The sequence below is a fragment of the Ceratotherium simum genome, chromosome 3 (assembly GCF_057802395.1).
Source record: "Ceratotherium simum simum isolate JZ-2026a chromosome 3, ASM5780239v1, whole genome shotgun sequence".
In the NCBI taxonomy this organism is placed as follows: Eukaryota; Metazoa; Chordata; class Mammalia; order Perissodactyla; family Rhinocerotidae; genus Ceratotherium; species Ceratotherium simum.
In genome coordinates, this window is record NC_141902.1 from 80,949,898 (window position 1) to 80,969,566 (window position 19,669).

General features: G+C 47.0%; 1 protein-coding gene across 1 annotated transcript in view; it reads left to right on the forward strand.

Annotated features, from left to right (window-relative positions):
- ADAMTS17 (ADAM metallopeptidase with thrombospondin type 1 motif 17) overlaps positions 1-19,669 on the forward strand; it is a 366,608-nt gene that overhangs the window by 247,152 nt on the left and 99,787 nt on the right. Inside the window, 3 exon segments of the mRNA XM_087428860.1 lie at positions 1,301-1,428; positions 11,771-11,891; positions 16,164-16,232. Coding sequence (XP_087284986.1) covers positions 1,301-1,428; positions 11,771-11,891; positions 16,164-16,232 — 318 coding nt within the window.

Consider the following 19,669-nt stretch of genomic DNA (forward strand, 5'->3'; position numbering starts at 1 on the left):
TGTACAAGATCTATGTGAGGAAAACTGTTAAACTCTGATGAATGAAATAAAAGAATTAATAGGAAGCTGTTCCATGTTCATGGATAGGAAGAATCAATATTGTCAAGATATCACTTCTTCCCAACTTGATCTGTAGATTCGGTGCAGTCCAATCAAAATCTCAGCAAGTTATTTTGGGGATATTGACAAACTGATTCTAAAGTTTATATGGAAAGATGAAAATATTTACCAAGACCTTCTGTGAGCCAGGCCTGGCCTGGGGACAAGAGATGAAAGCTCAGTCTGTTGTCCTCCAGAGGCTCCCAGTCCCATCAGTTCTTCAACCTAAAAGTAATTAGAATCCATCCTTTTTAAACTCCTTTAGCAATGGGACCCATCTTATAGGAAATCCTCTTGTATATGGGAGTTGCTCAAACAATTATAAGACAATAAGATAATAGCTTTAATAGAGGTGTGTGCAAAGTGCAGATAGAGATTCCAAGTCAGAGATGGCATGAATAGACAGAGTTCTGGATTGAAAGCTTCTAGGGTAATAGGAATCTTCCAGAAAGCTAAGTGCAGGAAGGGATTTCCAGGCAGAAGGAACCGCCTAGGCAAAGGCATGAGAGTTGGCATGTTCTGGGAGCTCACTTGGTTCCAAGAGCAGCAGAAACCAGAATTTCTATCCTGCCTGGTGACATGGCTCTTATAGATTGTCCTAGAGGCCCCTGTGTTCTGTACCTTACTCCTGCTCAATTTCTTCCAGGGCCTTCTTGCCACATATGTCAGCCCTGCAGTTTTTATCCAGCAGCTGGGGGAGCACTAAAGCTTTTAGTAAAAGCCTCTGGTTTGGAGACACCCATGGGATCCGCTCCCTTCCCCATAGGCATTCTTGTTCACTTTCTCTGCTCTCCCACCCCCACGACAGGAGCAGGCCCCAGGCTCACCCTTGATACATATTCAGCTTACTTAGAGCGTAGCACACAGCAAAATGTTTGTTCAGCCTGGTATTTTTAATGCCTTAAGAAAAAGGAAATACCGTGTCTTTGCAAAGGATAAAAAGAACAAGGTGAAGAAAGAGCTCTCATAGAGCTCTCACTGTGTGTCATTCGCCTGAGTCTGAGGGTCTTTCTCTATTTGCTGTGTCGAGTGTTCCAAGAGGTGGGTAAGCGTCTCTGAGGAACGTGTGCCAGGTTCCTGTGACCTTTACGCCATTCCAACCCTGGTCCCTTGGGCTGGCCCATCACCCGCGTGTACCTGTGCCCTCCATGGCCCACACACCCCTTTCCATGTCAACATCCACCCCTCTTTCCCTCCTCAGATAAGCCATGTGAGCTCTACTGCTCGCCCCTTGGGAAGGAGTCCCCACTGCTGGTGGCCGACAGGGTCCTGGATGGCACGCCCTGCGGGCCCTACGAGACTGATCTCTGCGTGCATGGCAGGTGCCAGGTGACGTGTTTTCCTTGTGTCTTTGGCGGGGCTTTGGAGGGGAGGCTCCCTCTCCCCAGAGGGGTTTGGGGTGGGGCAGTGGCCTGGGGGAGTGGATTTTCTCAAGAAGGCACCGTGGGTGGTGCTGCCTCCTGCAGCCAGGCACCCCTCCCTCCCTCAGCAGTGACTGAGCGTGAAGCCCACCTGCAGGTCAGCTGGGAGTTGAGGTGGCTGAAAGAAGAGTGGCAACATAATAATCTCAAAAGTCTTAAAGTAACTTGAGACGTCATGACCAAGGGAAGAGCAGGTGGAATGCTAAGGTGAGACTGGAAGATGTATATGAACATATGGTTTTTGGGCAAGCTGTGCTCTGTTTAGCTGCAAAAGATATAGCAGAACTAAGCAGAGATTCCTTCATTGGTAGTACGCGGAGAGGTAGATATGCCTGGCTTTTGGGGACCACTCCACCCACTGGAATATAATCCCCAAATGCATCCTGATGTTGAATGTCTGATTCATTGGAATGATGATAAATGTCATTGAAGAAGACAAAAAGAAAAAGGAGGGAGGGAGGATGGAAGCTCACCTTCCACCCGCATTATATATGCCTGAGCTGGGAGCCCTCCTGTAGCTGGGCCCTCTCAAGGGAGCACTTCCCAGCCTGGCATAACAGAGATGACTCTGCCCCAGTTTGCCATCAGAATGGGCATCCTCCCGATGTGGTGCAGCAGCCGGGATTGGGTTAGGGGTTAAGAGGCTGCGTATTTCCAGTGCCTAGAGGGGCATGGCTCAGGTGACGCCACCCTCAATTATGCCACATGTGCCATATTTCCTGATGACCCTGTTCTGTCTGAGCCTGTCCTGAGAGAGCCCCAGGGAGCCCTCCCCATCAGCCACAGACGCATGCTCTCGTCATTGTTGCGGCCAAGCTCCCTCAGCTGTGTTCCCAGCAGGTTTGCCCACCAAGAGCTAGAGGTGGCGGCAGCTCCCAGCACCCTGAGCAGGTAGATGGGTATCAGGATTGCCATGCATTTGACATAGAAAGGAAAACCAGGTCTTTCCTCTGACTTTTGCTTTTCCTTGTTTGGCCTCCGTTGACTAGCACCTCTGTAGGAGTGAACAGAGTCCATTCACCAGGGTCTACTGAGGGGCCCTCTTATTTACTAGGAAAAGAGAAACCGCTTTCCAGGAGTTGTGTGGCTCTTGATGCTTCAGGGTCCCTGCAACTTTTGAAGTTGACACCCATCTCTAATGCACAGTTTCAGGAAATATTAAAAAGATCTGGGGCTGGCCCGGTGGCGCAAGCTGGTTAGGTGCGTGCGCTCCGCTACGGTGGCCCAGAGTTTGCCGGTTTGGATTCCAGGCACGCACTGATGCACTGCTTGTCAAGCCTTGCTGTGGCAGCGTCCCATATAAAGTGGAGGAAGATGGGCATGGGTGTTAGCCCAGGGCCAGTCTTCCTCAGCAAAAAAAGAGGAGGATTGGCAGATGTTAGCTCAGGACCGATCTTCCTCACAAAAAATAAAGGGAGCCTGCCCTGTGGCGTAGTGGTTAAGTGCGCGCGCTCTGCTATTGACGGCCCAGGTTCGGATCCCGGGCGCGCACCGAGGCACCACTTGTCAGGCCATGCTGTGGCGGTGTCCCATATAAAGTGGAGGAAGATAGGCACAGATGTTACCTGGGGCCAGTCTTCCTTAGCAAAAAGAGGAGGATTGGCATGGATGTTAGCTCAGGGCTGATCTTCCTCACAAAAAAAGAAAAAACATTTGAAAAATTGTAAATTCCAGGGGTCACGGGGAGAGAAACTATCGTCCCTTCCTCAGTTGGACCAGAAACCTGCCTCCAAACCTGGGGCCCGCTCACCCCAGAAGGGCGGCGGATCTTTGTTCTCTCCGCTTCCCAATGCCTGGCTGAGGGCATAGGTGGCAAGGTTTTGGCGAGTGAAGGAAAGATGGACTAAAAAGGAGAAAGGCAGGAAGACACAGACACAAAGACAACTTCTGAGATAATCCCTGTGGCCACCCATTTCAACCCTAGTGGATTTTTTTCCCTGTGAAGTCCAGGCTAGTCCCAAATTGGGATCTTTCAGGGAAAAGCTTGACAATATCCAGACTCCTCTGGCCCTGCCTGGCTTTGTTATCACATATGGATATGTGTGGGTGATAGACGCTTGGTGCCCGAGAGTCTTGGCAAGGAAGGCATCCTCCCAGGAAGGGGGCAGTAATGGCTGGCAGAACTGGGCCCTCAGGGCTGCCGCTTGTAGCAAAGAATGTGCAGAGCCACAGTGTGAACAAAGGTCTTATCATTATTACTGAAATGAGGAATTGCTGACGGTTCTCTGTAAACCTGCTAGCAAGCCAAGTGCGAGATTTGTTTTCTTCCTAAATTATATACTTGCACGGGCCATCCTGCAGCCTAGTGAGGTACATTCCTTTAGTAACAATTTCCCACATAAAAGGACTTGTACCCTTTAGAGCAGCACCAGCTGGGCCACCTCCAGCCTCTTGCCAACATTTTCTGCAGTGTTCTTGCCAATGTGGAGGCATTTCTAAGAATCCTGAAATGTTCTGGCCATTGGGCTCCACGTTAAGGGGCCAGACCTGATTTCAGCTCTAAGTGATCAGGGCCATGGGCCCCTTCCATGACCTTGGTTCTAATTGCAGCCTTTCAATTAGGGAATCTTCCCTGTACCATGACAGCAAAACTTTCAGTCCTTTAATTAGTACAACAAGGGCGAGATGCCACTCAAGGTGTTTTAATAGTCTTAAGTCTGTGGGCATCGGGGCACCATTGAACTGGAGCCTGACCTGCACTTGGGTGTGATAGGAATGACATGGGGCACGTGCCTTCCCATTCCCAGATGCTATCCGTCACCACAGAACCTTCCAATTCTGTGGGTCTATCTCAAATGCCTCTACCACCGTCATCATCATTGCATCTACTGGCCTCTGCACTGAGCCTGACACTAACCAAGCACAACCCCTCGAGGCAGGAGCACTAGAGCACAGAGGTGCAGACAACGGCACTTTTCACAACGCTCCATGGTGAGTGGGTGGGCTCCTTCTCCTCAGGAGCCTCACCCTGCCAATGAGGAATCCCCAACCTGCCAGTTTGTGGATGCACCATATCCTGTGAATGGATGCACCCCAGTGACGCCGCTGCCTCCAGGCAGCCCACCAGTCCTAGCAGAAGGCCCACCATCCTGGTAGGTGGTGGCAGCACCTACCTATAAGCACCTCACAGGATGAAAACCCTGAGAAACAACTCACTTTCTGAAAGAAGTTAAAAATACCATCTGCAATTTTTCTAACAGTACTCTTTCTTCAGAGAGAAACTATAGAGGTTAACGTTAGCTTGTTTTTAAGCCAATTCTCACAAAACCAAATTAGTAAAGTCATAGTTAATGAAGTTTTATAATAAAAATTGGGCATACTTAAATAAGGTTATAAGAAGTCAAATACAAATACAGTATTTATGCCTAGTACAGGAATTGCCAAAATGAAATGTTCTGGATTCCTGTGGTACTTGTGAATGAGTAAGGCAAGGAAAATTGGTGAAAAAGAAGAATAGTAATAGTAATAAAAAAAAATCTCAAAGGTTTAGTAAGCAGAGGATCTGTACTTATTCATTGATATAATTATCTCATTATAATCGATAAAAGGTAGAAATCATCCACATTTTATGTAAGACAGCACTTATAGACATATTGTCATGGTTCACTTACTAGCTTTTCCCTCTGTTCCCTTCAGCTATAAATTTTGCTATTTTGGGGTAGCAGAAAGAGTTCTGGGAAATTTTAAGAAACATAGTGACTAGTGGGTAGGGAATGGAGGGGATGAAAGGCTCCAAAATGGCATTTTGAGTAGATTCCACTAAGCTCCAAATAGCAGGCTGATTCAAACCATAACATGCAACATGGAAATACCATTTTATTCTGTTTTTATGGGGACCGAGTTAATTTTCATTTCAGTGAGTCACAAATTACTCAACATGCTGAAATGAACCTTAATGCTTATAAAAGTGGGAGCAAGTTGGGGGAAGAAACACAAACATTGTCTATTTTTCAGCAAGTCCCTATATATCAGGAGTCCCATCATTAATGATTCCTACTGTTGGCCTCCAGAAGCAAAGGAATCAAGTTAATACGCCTCTAATGTGCAACTTGCCTTGGAGCTACTGACCTTCAGTGGGTGAGTCAAACTGATGGACAGATCTGAACACACCTGAGACCAGATAGGCTTGGCTTTTCTTTAAGGCTTTATCAGCTTATGTACACTTGTAGCCAACGTACTCCAATTGGGGTCACCGTGTCTTGGGACCCTAACTTGTGTACATATCTCAGGCTTGATGAACATCAGAATGAAACACTGTCAGGGCCTGTAAGCTTCTTCAGAGGAGAGAGTGTGTCTGATTCTCTGTGTCCCCCGGGAGCTGGCCCAGAGGAGAGCCTTTGATTGCATATTGAAAACAAAAAACAATGAGCGGATGCATGGGTGGATGCGTCACCTGCTCCTAGGACTTCAGTGATTCTGGAATCTGGAGCCCATTTCAACAGACCGCTTTCATTGTCCAGAATTTACTGGCCTCCCATTTTGTGTACAAAGATCTGTTAGGCAAGTAGAATTGCTGGTGGAATTAAGGGAATTATAAGAGACTCTGGCCTCAGAGTCCCCCTGTGTAAAGAAGGGGTAACAAGCTTTCAGGAAGATGCACCAGGCGTTTCTGCTTGGGGCTGTATATCAACAGCACCCTCCTGGTTGCTGCTCTTCCCCACATCCTGACCGTGTAGCTGACATCTCTGAAGTGTGTGACTGTTGGTGCCAAACCCTTATTGATAGCAGTGCCTAAAACTCAGAAGTCATTCCATGCACCCCTTTTATCTGATTAACCTCCTGTAGCAACTTCCAGATTAAGCCAGCAGACTGAACCACATTTCGCTCCTCTTCCATCGCAGGACTCCACTAAAGCGATGGTAAAGGCAGTATAGCACAAACCAGCACAGTGAAGAGAAGCAGAGGCCACCCATTGACAGAAGAAAGACGCTACCTCTTTCTGGAGGATGGAAGTGTCATTGAAGGAACAAAGCAGCAGAAGCCAGAACTGGAACAAATGGAGAGTTGCAACCGAAAGCAGAATGCTTGAAGGAGTCTAGGACTTAGGGATGGAGGGTGGGAGTGAGGAGTTGGCTGAAAATAATGAAAAAAGTCAAAGGCTCATACAACATGGCTGACCATTCATCTGAAAGACCCAGAAAAACAAACAGAAAAACTGACCCTGGCAGAAAATTGGGCTAGTTATAGAATTCTGTATACAGCCACTTAGTATTACTTGATGCACTTGGTGCCTAAAATAATACCAAACAGAATAGGCAGAGCACACAAACCTGTCCCAGCCCCTGGATGTCTTGAAGAATTAACTTAAAGGGTGATCCTGCATGCATATCTGTCTGCACCTGACCTGAGAAGCCCACTGGAACAGACAGTGACCTGCTGCATGTGGGGGCTTCTTGATGATATTATGGGACAGCCCACCTGTGCATGAGCCTCTGAACACTGGCTCTCTGTGCATCTCCCACCAAGAGGAATAGAGGGAAGGATGTGGTCCTGTCTACTTTCTCCCCTCTCCTCCTTTTTTGGAGGGAGCAGGGATTCTGTGAAAGAAAAAGGGGTAGAGGATAATTACCTATCTGTTCAAACAAGGTGATGGTTGTCCCCCAACCCCTTAGAAGGAAGATGGCTTGCTCTGTTTGCAGTCTCCATCCATCTTGACAGCACCCACCCCTCACCAGGGCCCAAGCAGTGAGCCTGGGTTTCCTGAACCAGAGGAGAGGTAATTTTTACAACAACCCTGTGGCCTTGAGGTTAATATTCTCATTTTTAGAATGGAGAAACTGAGGCTCATATGTAAATCTGTAATCATCCTCAGGACATGCGTCGTGACCACAACCTTGAGCATAAAATTTGTGGAAGAGAAGCTGACTGCCCACCTGCTGGGGTAACTTAGCCCTAATCCCGCAGCCACTTAGCTACAATTTAAAGTCTTTTTTGTTCTTAGAGGTGAAATTTTATCAAAAGAAACTAGTTTTTACAATTAAAACAAAATGCTGGGAGGGAAAGAGGAGAGAATGGCAAAGCAGTTTCCCCTTGCATCCAGCCTTTGAGAATTGAACACATAAGATCATGTGAATCCTGCCAGGAAGGCTGTTGAAGGATCCAGATCTGGGGCCATGTTTCCTGGGTAGAGAGCTGTAAAAGTGTGGTCTGTGAGGCTCTCAGTTTAAGGCATTTTGGGTCTTGTAACTAGACATTTTGTCATGATGCCGCTTCCTATAGATCATTTACTCGACCTGAGCACCATTGTAGGGGATCTGCTTCCTGAGAGTATAGGGGAGCCAGCCACTGTTGCCTTTAGAGCTCTGCTGGGCACCCCCATATCCCCCCAGGATATCTCAGCCCAGAACTGCTTCTGCTCAGGGGTAACAGACAATGGAGGCAACAGGAATCACCTCCCCAGTGGGAGGTCCATGCATGGGGCCTTTGCAGGGGGGACCTTGGGCAGGCATCGTCCCCCTCGGCACACAGAGGGCTCGGGATATGACACCAGTGGCCATCTCCATGAAGGTCTCTGAGCTCCGAACCTAGCCCAGTGATCTCCCAGCATGCCCTGGGCCCACAGCGTCACCTGGGAACTCATTGGAAATGCAAATTCTTGGGCCCCACCCCAGTCTTCCAGGTGATTCTGGTGCACTGGAGTTTGAGAACTGCTGCCACAGGTGATCTTGTGCCCCTGAGCCCAGGAGATCTCTTGTCTTCCCTGGAGATTGGCCACCACCAGGGAGTTGTTCCCTTTTGGGAATGCAGAGCTCGCAGAGCAAGAATTGTCTGAAAGAGCGTACCATCTTGGTAGACTGATTTCAGCCCTCGAGACTAGTCACCCCAGCCAAAAAATAAGCAGATGGCTCACATTTTGGAAAGGTTCACCCAGCACCTCAAATCCAGATCTAAGCCATGCTCTTCAGACACTATACTGAGCCTCCTGAGAGAAACAGATGATGCAAGGATGGGCCGCCGTGGACTTGCCTGTAAATAACCAGGATTTTCTCGGAAAGGAGGCAAGGCTAAATCCTTGCAGGCCAAGCGTGCTCAAGTGTCATCAAGCAGCACGCTCTACAGTCCCATGGACATCAGGGCCTCAGTGGACTCCCAACTGACTTGGACTTTGTCCCTGAAAAAAGGGAAATCAACTCCAAACGTTGCATCTACTTAAACTTGGGATCTGTGAGGGCTAAACCAGTGCTGGTTGGGGCCTTGCTGCTGAGAAAACGTGTACATATTCTTTATGTTGTGTTGTAGGAGCAATGGCAAGAATCACAGTGAAGGGTGAAAGTTGCCTCCTGACCTGCCTCTGTCCAAGGCAACAGAATCTGCTGCTGGGGACCCACCAACCCCAAGCACACCTGGCGCTGGTCTGGTTATGCAGGGGCTCACTTAAGCCATTGCCTTTCCTGGTTCTCACTTTTCTCTTTCCCATCAAGATCCTTCTTTCGAGAGACTCTGTGGAGGGAAAGCAGTTTGCTCACCTAGGAATGTGTGTGCTTTCCTTCCTGAGGGCCCTCCCTCCCAGTGAGTCCCTTGGCCTGCCCCTTCCTGAAGCACCTTCCACACCTGTCCTTACTGCTTCCAGGTGAATTCCTGGTCTGGCAGATTTCAAACACAAACTCGACCTCCTAGCCTTGATCTCCTAGCCAGACAACAGGTGACCTTCTGAAATTCTAGTATGAATTCTCCCCTGACGTCTACTTTCCTCAAAGGTAGCATTTCTGGTGTTCTTTTAGCTTCTCTATTCTGAATGTTTCCACTTTTTCGCAAACTGAGCATGCTTTTGGAAGAGGCCTTACCCTCGCCAGAAGGCCTCCCAGTTACCCAATCCTTGGCTGAGTCCAATCAAAGGCGATGGTTAGCCAGCCCAGGGCTGGGAGGCAGGAGGTGAGGGCCTGCTCCGAGCCCTGCTAGACACTGTGTGGCCTCAGATTTGTCAGGCGCCATCACTGGAGCTGGAGGAAGCTGTCTGGACCAAGTGGGATATTAACTTAGAGCATTTAGAAACTGTTTAATCCGGAGACCCTAACTGAGGTACCAGACAGAGAACAGGTGGTCAAGCAGAGACCGTCTATTGCTGAGTGAGAGTGTGGTGAAAAAGTAATAGGAAGCCAATATAGGAAGAGTCTAGAGCTGAGAGTACCTGAGAGATGGGGAAGCCACGTGGGGATAGGTCAGGGTGATATGAAAGAGGCCAGGGTGTGGGGGCCAGCTCTACGGGTGTTGGCCCTGTGACTGCACCAGAAACAGGCTGGAGACCATGACACTGGAGCTCTGGAACACAAAGGAGCGCATGAAGATTGGCAGCACACACGTGGCCCCACAGATCGGGTCCCAGCACATGTGCTGAGCATGCTGGTTGAGCAAAATTTAGGATCTTACCTGCCTTAGCCCCTATAATTTTACATCGAGCAACTTTATAGTGGTCAGCCAGCAGTCCAGATCATGAATCTAGGCAGCTCCTCAACATGCTCCAAGTCCAAGGTACACTGTGGCAGCCAGTCTACCTCCGGCTCACTCTCAGGTGGTCTGCCCAGGCAGGGGGTTACAGTCGATGCCAGCCACCATCTGGGTCTCCATGTGTCAGCTGAATCTCCCCAGCTCCTTTAAGTCCACTCACCTCCATTCACTCCTCACGTGGCCTCCGGATGCTAAACCCCCCAGTCTTGCCCTTTCCTGTTTTTATACTAACTTTGAACACTTTTGAGCTTCTTTTATCCAGATGCTGCCCTTTTCAGTTTTCATAATGGTTATTTTTGGACTAACTTTGCTCAGCCCTAGTATATCTTCAAGTCTTCATTGAAATATATTCAGTTATACTATCATTTTTGGACACACAATAGTAATTTCCCATTTATTCTTTCCCAAAGAAATAAAAGGATCCAAGGGTGAGACTTTGAGACTGTTGAATATGAAGAACACTCATTTACTTTTTCTATAGCATACCATAGTGCCTGTCCTGGGTGTCGTCCTGCCCAACAGCATCAGTGTCACCTGGGCACTTGTTAGAAATGCGAATTCTCAGGCCCACCCAGACCTGCTGGATCAGAAACTCCGGGGAGGAGATCCAGTGCTCTGTGTTTTGACAGGCCTCCTGGTGAGGCGGATGCACATGCACACTGAAGAACCACTGCCATCATGAAGCGGAGGATTCAGGTTAAGCTGGTGAGCAGTGGGGGAGAGCATTCGCCTCCGGGAAGTCTGCTGTGCAGCCAGCTCTGCTCCACGCCCTGCCCTTGTCGGAGTGGGCTGTAAGGAGGAAATCATCTTGCTAGCACCCATCCAGGCATCACAGGAGAGAGCAAAACCAGCTTGGTGTGGGTTATCTGGCTGTAGAATCCTTTACACTCAAAGTACCAATACCTAATGCAGGGTATAGGGTAGTGAAAAAAACCCAGTTTTTGTTCTTGAAGTATTCACCTTGGGGGTAAAAAAATTTAGAGGGCCATTTCAGCAATTCTAGTAAATAGTTAAACACACAGTGTTTACTATAAAATAAACTTGGATATGTTATTTTGTAGAATATAAAATTTTGTGCATTTTTTTTTAAAGGAAAAACAGGAGTTCACAAGCTTTTCTCAGTTTTCATGACCTGACTTGGGCTGTGCTGCCCAGAGCCACCAGGGGCAGTGCTTCCCCCCGCTGCCCTCAGACATGCTTTGTGGAAGAGGTTTGAGAGATGGGGCCTCTTCTTGGGCTAGGTCTCCCTAACTGAGAAATGGGGGGCTCATTCCCAGCCATGCCTGGATGAGCTCTGGGCTTCTCAACCTCAGCAGAGAAGTCAGTGTGGTTTCTGCTGTATCTTCTAAGACTGTTGGCCATTCTAGCCAAGATACAGGTGACCCGTGCAGCTCCGAGGGGAACATGAATCATGTGAAGTGTGGCCACCTGGGAGGTGTGTGGAAGCCAGCTTCACTCCCCATCCGTGGCCTCTGCCTCAGGCAGCTCTAGAAGGGGCTGGGCTTCAGGCCTCAGGGTGACTTCTGTGGACACTTCGTGGGTCCACTCCTCCATAATAAATACTAAAAAATACATTTGATTAGTGTGTGGGTATAAAGACAAATATAATACAAGCTGGATTCTATTTATTTTTTCTCTTCCGATTTTAAAATAAATTAAAATATTTTCTTGGGCCTCTGAAAGTATTGTGGGCCCCAGGCACCATGCCTGCTGGGCCTAATGGAAAAGTTGGCCCTACAGGTTATCGTCTTCAAAAATCACTCTGAGTCTTAAACACAGAATAACCCACCCCTCTGGTTGTTTAGAAAATCGGCTGCGATGGCATCATCGGGTCTGCGGCCAAAGAAGACCGGTGCGGGGTCTGCAGCGGGGACGGCAAGACCTGCCGCGTGGTGAAGGGCGACTTCAGCCACTCCCGGGGGACAGGTGAGTACGAGACCCAAAGGAGGGGTGAACTTGGCCACGCCCAGGGAACGGGTGAGTGTGAGGCCCAAGGGGTTGCTGCAGCTACAGGACAACCTGTGTATGTTGTGTATTTTATTTCCTTTGACCATAGGCCAATGACTGCATGCCATCCCTGCATTTCATATTTAAGAGCTAATTGGTAATACATAGATGACCTGGCACTTCAGTTTTATGATTTCTGAAAGGCAAAGAAACACATTTTAGCCAGAATGTCTTTAGGTTCCTAGAAGTGAATAGTTTGCCTGTGGTGCTCAGTGGCACAGCCCCAAGGTCCATGAATCATGCGGTAGCTAACCTGCCTGCCATCTCCCCTTGCAGCTTCGTGTCAGCTCATCTTCTGATGTGCATACAGAGAAGGCAGCAAAGACAGTTTGCCAGATCATTTTTACCTGTAGGTGGAAGAGGTTCTCTCTGTTGCTGAGTTTTCTGTCAGTAAAAGTAGGGTAGCATTTACCCACATCCCTAAAACATGTGTGAAGCCGTGTGTTCCCGGAAGTCTGAGATGCCTCTGCTGACTGTGACTGCAGACTAACTGAGTCCCCTGTTTCCCAAATGGACACCTCCCCCAACACCATGCTTAGAGAGGTTCCTCAAAGTTCAACTGATGGCCTTCTTAATCTTCCTGCTTGAACTGTCTTCACAGCTGTAGGCCGCTTTGCCCAGAGGTGGGAGATGGTTTCTGATCTCCTGTCCTCAGGGACGCCAGCTTATGATGTCCAGGGAAGTATCTAGGTTGATACTAAATGAGGGCAGCATGAGGCAGCCAAGTCATCTGAAGGGTGAGCTCTTCTGGAAGCCTTAGTGTCCACTCCTCAGCGTCACCAAGAGCGATGTCAGCAAGATAAATTGTTGGGTGGACTGAGCTGAAAAGCTTATGTTCTAATTTCCACAGTTGTTTTGGAAAGAAACTTTTCCATTCAGTTTCAGCCAATAAGAGAACAGAGTCACAGTTATTCCTCCCCATCCCACAGAGCAGGCCTCTGGGACAAGGCAGAGCAGAGTCTGTGCATGCTTCCCTTTTCGCTATGTGAAGAGAAGACCTGGTCTGGAGCAAACGTTCTTTCTGGATACCTTGTAAAAAGGCAACCTATTGCACAAATGTCTTGCAGGATCTTGTGAAAGCAAATGCAAGTGCAGAGGCAAATGCAAGTGCAAAATTGAATTTAAAAGTTACGTTTCAGGCCCAGGAAGGTCTGGTTTCAGGATTTAAAGTCAGATGCCCAGTGTGTGACACAGGAAGCTTGTGTGAGAATCTGTGCATGCTGCATGGCTCTTGAGGTAAACTGTAGAAGGTGATGATGTGGGAGCAAGTCAGTTTGGGGGAAAAATGCCCTCCGAAGCTCTGCCATCAGGTACAGTAACCACTGGCCACTTGTCTATTCAAATTTTAATTGTAATTAATTAAAATTAAATGTACTTAAAAATTCAGCCCTCAATCCCACTAGCCACATTTCAAGTTCTCCTTTGCCACATGTGGCTAGTAGCTCCTGTGTTGGACAGCACAGAGAGAGAACATTTCCATCTTTGCAGAAAGTTCTCTCAGACAACACGGCTCTGGAACTTTGGTAATTTCTTCTATTTGTTTTGACATTTCTGATATCACTTTCTCTATTTGGACCCCAGCTCCAGTTTGCTGGGGGGCTTGGACCTTGCCTACTGCAGCTGTGCCAGCGAGGGCAGTTAGGAACAAAACGTCTGCAGTTGGCAAGTGTTTACTGTTGATTTAAAAAAAAAAAACAAGAAAGCATTAGAACCCTTTACTTAAATTGAATGTTGCGCTGAGCTCCAATAAACTGAACTGATGACGATTGTTCCATTCTGTGGAAGGCAGGTCGAGCACAGCCATGCCCACTCCTGCCCCCTGGGCAATTCTGTAGCACGCTGAGGAAGGTTCCACGGCACACCTTTGCAAACCTTGGCTGTATGTAACACAGCAGCTCAATTCCAAGAGAACCCAGATTGGAGCAAAAGTGTTCTCTCTTTGTTCCCCAGAGTCTAATCATTTGTTGGCCTTTGGTCTTGGCACAAGCAGATCCATTCCTCCAATTGCAGTAACGTCCTTTTCTTCTGCTCTCCCCTCTCTCCATCCTACCCTGTGCCTCGCCCCGTCCATGCGCAGGAGGGAAGTGGCTGTGATGTGCAACCTTCCTCCTGGGGAGGTCAGCCTGCCATGGAAGGACAAGACAGCTGTTGGAAGCCTTCTGGGGTAGCTGTCTTCACCCTGGCTTGTGACTTAGTCTGCTTCCTTCCAGCTTCTGGGGCAGAAAAGCCTTAGCAAACCTTCGGAGAAAGAGAAGCACAAGTGAGCTTCACCTACCTGTAAAAGTTCTGTCCTTCTGAGCGGTTGCCAAATGCCACACCTTCATTTTAAAGTCTAAAGCTGTTTTTTCCAAATCCTCATGGTTGGGGTCTGTGGACCTAAGCTCATATCAATGTGGATTCTGTTTATTGAAGATGTGCATGGAGTGCTCACTTGCACGTGAATGAGTCATTGTCTACTGTAGTTTCCTCAAATACAAACCTATAATCATGGTCTGACATTCTGGAATGCACACATACAGGCACTGGCAAATGGTCGCCCATGAGTCCATTTACCTAATAAACATTTATTCAGCACTACTACGTTTTAAGCACAAGGTATACAGAAATAAAAGTTAACTGTCACCAAGTCAGTCATAGTCAAGGGAGGGGATCCCCGGGCAAACAGCTTGAGTCCATGTGTGAGGCAGAGGCAGCTCAGTGGGGGGTGCTGTGGGGCCCCAAATTCTAGTGGGGCACCTCCCCCAGGCCTACAGGCAGAGGAGGGTGGCCTCCAGCCCTAAAGGACAAGTAGAAATTAACTGACAGTGGAGGTGGGAGAAGGACATTTCAGGCTAAAGGAAAAACTCAACTTAGAAATGGTGTAATGCCCCCAGGTCATGAAACATCTAGGTGACTCCAAGTGAGGTTGGATGGATTCACTAATCCTGTCAGTTTAGATAGAAAGGTAACTTTCATCTCTGCCCAACTTGAAAGACTGGGGAAAGGAGGAATGTCTTATCACCCTTAAGGCTGAATGTCAAAGAGAAATACCATACCAGGAAGATAAAAAGGAATCAAATGCAGGACTTTTGCACAATTATACAAAGTCCTGACCCTAGCCTGTATTCTTCTGGGTCCTTTTACCGAAGTGCTTGAGCTGAGACTCCGGGCCAGGCCCGCACAGGGACAGTGTCCACGCCCTCAAGGGTGTCCCGCTCTCGTGTCCTTGAGATGTCCCAATGCAGCAAGTGGGGATATGGCATCCTGAGTGTAGGTTGTTTCTGACCCCAGGCCTGTTGCCTCCCAAATTTGAACAAATGAGGTCCTCGGCAACTCAACTAAAGAAGGAATCGACTCCAGTTGGCTATCATATTACTTTTCTGATGGATGGGCTTCAAAATGCTCAAGCCTGTGGTTGAGTTGAACCAGTTGAGTTTTTGAATTTAGTAATTTGAAAGTTCTTGGTATGATGCTTTCACTTCATTGATTAAATTGTCATTTTAACATTATCATCTTTATCCCGTGCTGTTCCTCAACACTAGAAAGGTGACTGGTGCCAGTGGACATCCAGGACACACCTGGACTGAAGTCCCCACCAAGAACCAATCACAATGCCCATGGGCTCTGAATCCCTCTGCACTTTGTTCTCAGAAAGAACCTTCTCAATCAATTGGGTTTTTTTTGTTTGTTTGTCTGTTTTGGTGAGGAAGATGGGTCCTGAGCTAACATCCGTTGCCAATCTTCCTCTTTTTGCTGAGGAAGATTAGCCCTGAGCTAACATCTGTGCCCATCTTTGTCTGTATTCTATGTGGGATGCCCCTACCGCATGGCTTGATGAGTGGTGCATAGGTGCACGCCCAGGATCCGAACCCACAAACCCTAGGCCACCAAAGCAGAGTGCGTGAACTGAACCACTGTGCCACTTGGCCGGCCCCACAATTCTTAAAACGGAGGGTGACATGATCTATCCCTTTTGAATGTGGATAGAGCCGCATGTCACATATTTATTCAATAATTACCTTTAGAACCTCTACCACATGCCAAGTTCTGGGCTCCAGTCTCTAGGTGTGGGGTATGGAAATTTCATTTACTGTTACGTGACCGTTACATGATGATGACACAATGATTCTTCTCTCCACTGTGACTAGGACCTGCAGTATCAGTTCCTGAAATGTACACATAAACCAATTACAATGTATTTCTTTTTCTCAGTGAAGAATAATCTTTGTATGAAGGTGTCCACGTGTGTGATGGCAAAGGCTGTTCCCAAGTGCTTCTCATGTAAGATGTCTGGATGATACACACAGTGCTAGCGGTGACCTGCCTGGTGTGGGGTCCTTGCCTCGCTTATATGCCTGAAGGTTTTCTGAGTAGAGTCAATGGGAGTGAGTCATGCGTGAAGCCATGGATAAACACTACAGCCATTTATCGCTTATATATAATTGACATTTAAGACTGGTTGCCAAAAAAAAAAGCTATAGAATAAAACCAATTTTAAAGCTATAAAAGATAAAGAGTCGTGAGATTGGAGGCATGCCTTAGTGTGCCAAGGGTACGTCTTCATTCTCCTCAGTCGCACCTGGCACTTTGGAAGAAAATGCTAAGACATGCCAGGGAATTTAGCCTCAGGTGGTACTTTCCTCCATAGGAGAGTTTCCATATTACAGGGTTGGGTTTCCCAAAGGGCAGAAAGCACTTGGTAACACCCTCCTGCTCTTCATGCTGGAGATAAAGGTCATCGCCTTGGTTTGGCCCACATGCACTGACCTCACATTCTGAGAGCTGAACAGAAGTAATAGTCTAGCCTCATCGGCTTCCCAAACAATGAGTGCTGTTCAGTTAGACCCAGAACAACCTTGAGGGATGAACATAAAGATAGTAATATTCTCAAAAACAACTTTTATAAAAAGGGAAAACTATAAACTTAGACAACAGCCTCTGTGAGCATTTTATAAGATAATTACAAAAAAAATACTTTGATTTTTTTTTTTTTTTTTTTTTTAAATATGTTTGCTACAACCTTGTGAAAGAGTCCCAGTCCACACAGGCAGGTTTTTACCTATATTCCATCATGGTATCTTACCAGATCAATGGTTTTCTTCCAAAAAAAGAAAGTATTGCTACTTGAAAAACAAGGAAAAAAAATGTGACCCCCAAATCATGTGAAAGCAAGTGTACTTGGGAAATTCAGACAAAAATTACTTCACAAGGAAATGTGCTCATTTCCTGGTAATTTTAACTATTCAGAAGACAGGTTTAAGGTCAGCATCACTTTGAAGTTCCTTATAACTACTTGTGCTTAAGGCAAAAATGGCATATTCTCCTAAAACAGCAGCAAAGGCGTTGAATTTTATCCATGGCTTCCTCATGAAACCAAATCGTATCCCTCTAACTAGGTTTCGCCTGCTTACTGGCAGAGACTAGAATGGAAAATTATTCCAAAGGTAAGGTCTTGTTACCTTACCTAAAATGTGACTCTATCTTGTGACTTCTTAGAGTAAATCCTAGTTATAGTTCATTCCCAGTCAACGTGGTGGTTGGTGCCCTGTGTCTGCATGGGGGTCGACTGGTCTAGAGGATGACAGGGTGCTTTGGGACCTGGTGATGGGACTCTTTCCCTTGCAGCTTGCTCTTCAAACCAACCTCAGAGTAGGCTTTGAGCTCTGGGTCAGAGTAGGGGCTATTGGAAAGAGGACAGTGAGTTAGAGGCAGTTTTCTTGGTCTATGGACAGAGGACCTGCCTTTAATTTTGGGGGTTTCTCCTTCATGGTTCCCTCCATATCGTCAGTGGAGAAACTCATCTTAGAAAGAAAGGTTAGCAGAGCCTGCACAACAATGACCCTCCTGCCCCATTACTCAGAGGTCACCTGAGGATGAGCCTCACCTGAGTTGCATGTCTTCCCTGAACTCTTCACGGCTCATCAGCCTCTGCTCCCACTTACAAGAGAAAAGACAAAAAACAGGTGCCTTTCATTGTTGCTGCGTGTGCCATAGTTAAGCTTAAAAACAGACATGGTGGCTATGCATTGGTTGCAATGTATCTTGCTGTGGAATGTGGAAAATTAACTAATCTGGACTTTGGTGGATGTGTCTGTTGCCTCAGATTCTGCAGCCTGGTGATGCTAACACCGAGGTTCGTTAGTCACAAAACAGGAAGATTCCATGTAGCAGCAGCTTCTTTCAGAGAATAATTCAACTCCCCAAGCAGATCCTATTCCCAGTTCTGTTTTGTGGTTTAAATGGAGATGCCTCCAAAAAAGGTTTTAATCACGTTGACCCTGAACAATTTTGTCTCCATTTTTGACACTTCACTATTTTATATGCCTGGAATCCAGTAATTCTTCAGACTTCCCTAAAAGGATGGATTTCTCTAAGAGAAATTTGTGGTACAAAATCCAGTGCTGTAATCCTAAAAGTGCTATAATCCCTTTTTTTGTGGCCAAACTTTTTACATAGGGAAGCATTTCTAGAGCAAAAACTATTTTTAATCAAAAAATCTTGCCTTACCCTATAAGGACCGGACAGTGCAGGGGCTGTGTGCAGGCTGTGTGACTTGCTCAGGCAAGTCAGAGTGGCTGTTCCCAAGTCAGAAGTGGTCGGAAGGGATCATACTGGAGAGAGGGCCACACCCCAATTGGTTAAAGTCATCCTGCCTGAGAATCAGGATGGAGCAGGGCGCAAGAAGTAGGCAACTGCTGCCCTCAAACTGGACTTTGTTTACCTCTGTGGAGTCTCGCCAAGCATCAGCTAGAACATTTATTTGTAAATTGTCTATAGTAACAATGCCAAAGCATTTGCTATCAAGACTGTAGAACACTCCTGAACTTTCTGTCCAAGATGGCTGGTTGAACACAAGTGCTTATCTCCTTGTCTTCCCAAGATCACCTTAAAGTGAATGAGAAGGAACTTATTAAAAGGTCTAAGAGAACAAGGACATCTCAGGTGGATGTTCATACATGTATGAATCAGAATAAATAGACTTGGTTTTGCTGCAGTAAACAAGCAAACAAACAAAACATGATGCAAAAGCCCCCAAATCTCAGTGGCTTAACACAAAAGTTTCTTGCTCATGCTGCGTGTTCAGTGTGGATTGGCAGGAGGCTCTGTGTATTGTGACCATTCATGGCCGTAGGCTGACAGAGATTTTATTGTTCACACACTGTCACAGTCATCTTGGCAGGAAAAGGGGAACACAGCAAATCAGGCCCTAATGCTCTTAGAGCTCCTACACGCACGTCACTTTCACTCACATTTTAAGGGTCAAAGTCAGTCACATGGTCACACAATTTAAAGAGGCCAGGGAAATGTATTCCTACCATGATTCCAGAGAAACCTGGAAATATTTGGTGGCCAGCACCCCAACACAGCACCTATAGCAAACTTCTCTGCATTCCGGTATTTTGGTTGTCAGCACCTAACAATGGCTTCCTGCCCCCCGAGCTGAAAGCCAGTCCAGACCTGCAGCAAACCCCGCCCATATACACAGAGACAGCCCCTCTGTGGCATCCTTCTCGAAAGAGTCTGCAACACAAATGGGAAAGACCGAGATAACCTGAAAAGATGACCCATGAGAAAACCAAGATAACTCAAATAATAGAAGTTCTAAGTCTGTAAGAACTATTCTTAGAAAGCTGTGAGATGCGCTTTTATCCATAAAACGAATATAAAATTCCATAAGAAGAAACAATCAGAAAACAGAAAGATCTCAAAAATTAAAA